Raw genomic sequence first — 6,095 nt, 5'->3', positions numbered from 1 at the left:
TCAAACAGCATCGAAAACAATTTAAAACTGATAATACTAAGTGCTGTCAAGGCTGGAATGCTCACACAGTGCTGGCGGGAACACATGATACGATCACTTTAGAGGACACCCCTGGGCACTTAAGGATGTGAAATAAACACTCATTGCTCAGAAGGCTTACATCCCTGTAACTTCCATATACTGACATCTTAACCCTAGAGGTGATTGGGAATGCGGGCTCTCATCAGATGAGACAGACCTTCTCTACCATGTGATGGCATAGCTAAAATGAATCATACATGACTAGAGGGCCAACCTCCATCAGACACCAAATCTCCCCATGTGTTGGATGTTCCAAAACTATGAGAAACAAGTATCTGTTTATAAGCTTCCCAGCTGATGAGCTTCTAGAGACAAGTATCTCTTCCTATGTTGCCCAGTTGGTGGTCAGCTTCTAGCACACACACACATACACACACACACACACACACACACACACACACACACACACACACACACACACTAAGCTATCCATAGAAATCCTGAACAAGATATTTATAGGAGCTTTATTTATAATAATCAAAAATTACAAAGGTGGTTAAAGTGACCCCTCTCCCCTATCAATAGGCTGACAGATAAGCTATGTTATAAACATACAGTGGACTATATCTAGCAATAAAAATGAACTATTACTATGCAATGCATTTTGCTATGTGAAAGAAGCCAGATTCCAAAGAATGTGTATTAGACACATGTGTATATGACATTCTGAAAAAGATAAAACTAAATAAACAAAACACAGATCTGAGGATTCCAGGCATTGGAAGTAGAAAGAGGAGATGACTAAAAGGGACTAGGGGAGTGACCTCCACAGGAGCAGGTACAAGGAAGCAACTGCCCAGGGAGCAGGCCCAAGCCAAAGTCCTCTGTGGGACAGGGCCCAAGCCGGGGACATCTGTGGGAACAGGCCTGAGCCAGTGAACTCCAAGAGAGCAGGCCCCAGCCAGTGACCTCCACCAGAGCAGGCCCCAGCCAATGATCTTCACTGGAGCAGGCCTGAGCTAGTGATCTCTGCCAGAGCAGGCCCAAGGCTAAGAACATTTGCTATGCAAGTGTGGGGACAGATGTAAGATCAAATTCCCGGCACCCATGTAAAAAGCTAGGTGTGGCTGCATGTGCCCTGTAACTCTAACATTTCAGGGAGAAGACAAAGAGGATCCTGGGAGCTCAATGACCATCCATCCAGACTAGCCAAATCCAAGAGCTCTAGGTTCAGACCCTGTCCCAAGACAATTTAGTAGAGAGAAATGAGGAAGGCTTCCACACATGCATGGGCATATGACCTGAACACGCATTTATGTATCATTATAAATACATAATAATTTTAATTTTATTATTTAATTTAAAATTATTAATAATTTCAATGCATTTAAATTTACATTATAAATATTTATTATGTACACATGCCATCAACTCAGAGCTGTAGGTACAGTTTAGAGACTACATAAGCAAGATTCTGGACCCAATCCCTAAAGGGTTGATGATATGAAGGCCTCAGATGGAATGAGAAATTCCAGACAGAAAAGTTGACTGATAAGACTTGTGTAAGCTTCTGACAAGAAGATCAACATACCAATCCCCACTGGTATCTACCACTTCAAGACTGGAGGGGAAGTGACCTGCAGATAGAATCTTCCATCCTTTTTCCTTTCTGTACAACCCCAAACCCCGATACTACATGAACACAGTCTTTAGGCCATTCTGCTACTGGAGATGCCTGTCTGCTTTCTATTATTTCCATGTTGCCTCCATCAGTCGTGATCTAACAACAATCCCCAGTGCTCAATTTATTAGCTAATTAACTAATATGTATGCTTAGTGGCATCAACTTACTGTGGAACATTTTATAATTTACATACCTTTAAATCCTAATTAAAACCTACTTCTTCAATGAATCATCCCACTTCATGCCTTAATTTTCTTTTAAGAAACCAGTGTCTTCTACAATATATCAGTATAGTCTATGAAAACAAAAGATAACTGTGTAGAATATTATTTGAAGACGTGTTACATTCTTTTATGCTGTGGAACATTTGTTTAATGATGCAAAGATGTGTTTCATCCTTTTATGTTGCATTTGCTTAACTCTGTGGAGCTGTGTTAATTTACCTGCCTGAAACACCTGCTTGATCTAATAAAGAGTTGAATGGCCAATAGCAAGGCAGGGCTGGCAGGCAGAGAGAATAAATAGGAGGACTCTGGGAGGAAAAGAAGAAAGAGCAAGGGATGGAGGGGCAAGAAAAGAAGGGCTCAGCAACACAGCCAGCCATGGACCAAGAATGAAAGTAAGACAGACAGAAGATAAAAGGCAAAAGGGAGATGGAATAATTTATGATAAGAACTGGGTAGAAACAAGCTAAGGCTGTGCTTTTAAAGTAGTAAGACTCCACATGTATTTATTTGGACACTGTGTAGTAGGACCCGCTCCCCCCCCCTGCACAAAAGTCAAAAAAGCCAAAGAGTGAAAAAAAAAAAACTAATAACAGATAACTATTTCACTGTAGAGTTTTTTGTTCCTGCATTTTGTCTTTTTCAACCATGTTTTTTAGTTCAAAACTAAACATTTGTATGCTCTCAAGATGACATGAGCACTTAGGTATTTTTAAAATACCATTTTTGTCTTGCTTCATTTATTGACTTACAATAAATTGAACCACACCAGTATGGTACATATTATTAAAATGAAAACAAACTATTAAATTGTGACTCAAGGCTAAGACGAGTTTTGAGTCTCTTTTAAAACAATCCAATCCCAATTCTTTTTTCTTTCTCATACAGTCAATATCTTTATCATATCAAATCTATGTCATGTCATAGAAAAGGTATCTGATACAAAAACAAAAACCCTGGATTTTTAAAGTATATATGAATTATAAAATGAATCTCACTATGACATTTTCATCTGTGGACATAGTGTATTTTGATCATAGTCATACACACACCAATTATCTTGTCTTGAAAAACTCTAACTTTTAAAAAGTACTTTTTTTAAAAAAAGATTTTCATTCATGTCATTTAGTTTCATATTTATTCAGAGAATATCACATAACTGTAAAACTCTACATTTTAAACTAGAATTCCTTTTCATATTTTAATCAGTTATTGAAGGTTTAGATATTAAGAAAGTTTATAGTCTGGGTCTGGATAGAAGGCACAGAGGTTAAGAGCACTGGCTGCTTTTCCAGAGGACCTGGGTTCAATTGCCAGCACCCAGATGGTGGCTAACAACTATCTATAACTCCAGTCTCAGGGAAATTTGACACCCTCTTCTGATCTTTGCAGGCACCAGACATAGTGCACATAGTGACATATAGGCCAGCAAACATTCATACAAAATAAATAAGTAGATATTTTAAAATATATAACATAAAATGTTCTTAAATTCTTTCAGTTAAATCAGTCTTCTGAAGTCTTTAGAAAGATTTAATTCAATAAACTGTGAATGTTTTGGATATTCTGAAGAAGCTAGACAGACCTTCACTCAAATTTTGCTTTGTATGTTGAGAATGATGATTCTACACACAAACCCAAAATACATTAAGAAATAATTTTCTGCTCATATAGCAGATTTCTGGAGGGAATTCCAAGCTTGAAATGACTTGAAAATGACTTTAGAGATCATTTGAGTTTTAAACAATGCCTAAGGATGAGGGTTCCAATAAAGGCTTTGAACTTCCTGTTGGCAGCAAAGAGAAACCAAGAGGATTTTCTCTGAAGTTTGATCAGATGTAGGGGAAAAAAGTGAAGATTTAAAAATCTGTCAGCAATTACACATTAAAATGCAGAGCCATACTCTTTATTACTTGATAACTAAATCTAAAAAGCACATAAAGATATTGAGTAAAGTATATAATTTCACCAAATTTTAAATATCTTAATTCAAGCTATATCTAGTTGACAAATATGGAATATAAAATATAAACATGAAAGCCCTGTCTTGAACCCCCCCAAAACCAAAAACTACAAACATGAAATAAAATATAAAATATAAAAACTAAAAATGTTAATATAAATGTTCCTTGTTGAAGATGGAAAACAAAAAACTTTTTATTAATCAAAAAAGCTTTAACCAAAGCCAAGCAACCAGAGATAGAGCAATACAATTTTCAGATATTAGTCTTTCTTTTACATTTTAGTAACATAATTAGCAAAAGTATAATTTTACTGTTGTTGCATTTAAAAGAATATAACATAAACCTTTATTGTCATTGACATGAATTTTTAAAAATTACTATCAGAATTTTGTATCCTGTAATAATGAAGCATAAATAAAACACAGTGATTCCAAGACTTTTAATTGCTAAAGTATGAATTCTGCACAGTTATCATTAAAAGGTCTTCTGATCATCTGAAAATATCCTTGTTACTATCAAAATAACTAAAATACTACCAAACTAAAACTCAAATTTCAGGGAGAAATGGACTTAATCTTATACAAAATTAATGGAAAAATATTGATAGAAGGACTGTCTGAAAGGGCTTACAAAGTCAAAATCAAATTAAATAATGATTAGCTTATGCCACAATAAAAATAAAACATTCAATACTTAAATAACTTCATTTTTTGATTCTATTCAAAAGAAAATGGAAAACTAAAGTCATCTTTTCCAGTTCCAAATGTATGAGTTGAAGAGTCTGAGGGAAAAGAAAACGTGAAGGTATCGTCTCCTTCTGATTTCCCAAATAAGTTTCCTAAAGAATATAAATATTAAAATATCATTGTATTCATGTTATATAAAACAGTCTACTAGACTACAGAGTACTACACACAATAAATGAACATTGAATCACTTATATATTTAGCATATATTTAAATGTATTCTTCATATACATAAGGCATTGTTTGTGGTACCATGGAAAGGTACATTCTAACTTAAGCCCTACTTACAAATAATCTGAACTCAAGTATGTAAAGAACTTGTATAAATAGCAGGAAGTAGGGTAAGCCATCTCAAAGAAAATAGTACATAGGCCCAAAAACAGTCGTGCATAGGAAACAATAGGGTAACATAAATCCATTCAACTTAGCAGGACACTGAAAACAATAACAAAGATGTATTAAACAAGAATTAATGAAGATGAGTTTGCAAAGACTACTGAATGTCTCATTAATGTAGACTTAGATAACAGGAAACCATTAAAATATTTTTTTTTTTTTTTTTTTTTTTTTTTTTTTTTGGTTTTTCGAGACAGGGTTTCTCTGTGGTTTTGGAGCCTGTCCTGGAACTAGCTCTTGTAGACCAGGCTGGTCTCGAACTCACAGAGATCCGCCTGCCTCTGCCTCCCAAGTGCTGGGATTAAAGGCGTGCGCCACCACCGCCCGGCCCATTAAAATATTTTTGAGCACAGATATAACATGACTTAAACTGCTTTATAAGGTTACTTTGAAAAACATGTACAGAATCAGTAGAAAGGAACAATTATAAGTAGTGATAGCTAAAAGGGGAAAATATATTATTCAGCTGTTATTTATTGAGTAATTACAAAATATGCTGATAGCAGCATCCAAAACCTTTGACAAATCTGTGAAGAGTTTTCCAGTTTTGAAGAAAATTTATAAATCAACTTCATGTGTACATTTTCTTTATGTCAATTTTCATTCATTACTCATTATTTAAAATAGAAAGCAAAAATATTTTTCAGTATCTTCAATATCAACTATTACTAAACAATTTAAAATCGACAGCAATACAGCGGCTTAATTGAAATAAGTGGCATAAAACAACCAATGTCAAATGAACTCAGGATGAACAGATTAGCAGATACTTGTGTTCCTCCACTTCCCTTTTTATTTTATTCTTTACTAACTTCATTTCATAACCATAAGAATTAAACAGACAAGAATATACAAACTCAGAAAGAAACACAGCCTTGAATTTCTTTTTGCATAAATGAGTTATATTTTCTTTTTAATTTAAGAAGTTCCTATGAAGTCTTTGTAAAATTCCTAAGCATTCTATAAATAAGTTTATCACTGTGTAAGGCAGCATTTTAGGTGCTCTGAGAAATTCAAAGGTAAATATAAAACAAGTCCTCGCCTTCAAAGTTCCAAAGGA

The 6,095-nt window shown here is 34.6% G+C and overlaps 1 protein-coding gene across 1 annotated transcript in view; it reads right to left on the bottom strand.

Moving 5' to 3' along the window:
• Positions 1-4,609: 4,609 nt before the first annotated feature.
• C10H14orf39 (chromosome 10 C14orf39 homolog) overlaps positions 4,610-6,095 on the bottom strand; it is a 42,952-nt gene continuing 41,466 nt past the window's right edge. The window contains exon 17 of the mRNA XM_057783413.1: positions 4,610-4,731. Coding sequence (XP_057639396.1) covers positions 4,610-4,731 — 122 coding nt within the window. The remainder of the gene's footprint in view (positions 4,732-6,095) is intronic.

This window comes from Chionomys nivalis, chromosome 10 (genome assembly GCF_950005125.1).
Source record: "Chionomys nivalis chromosome 10, mChiNiv1.1, whole genome shotgun sequence".
In the NCBI taxonomy this organism is placed as follows: Eukaryota; Metazoa; Chordata; class Mammalia; order Rodentia; family Cricetidae; genus Chionomys; species Chionomys nivalis.
This window is presented reverse-complemented; position numbering and strand designations above follow the sequence as displayed.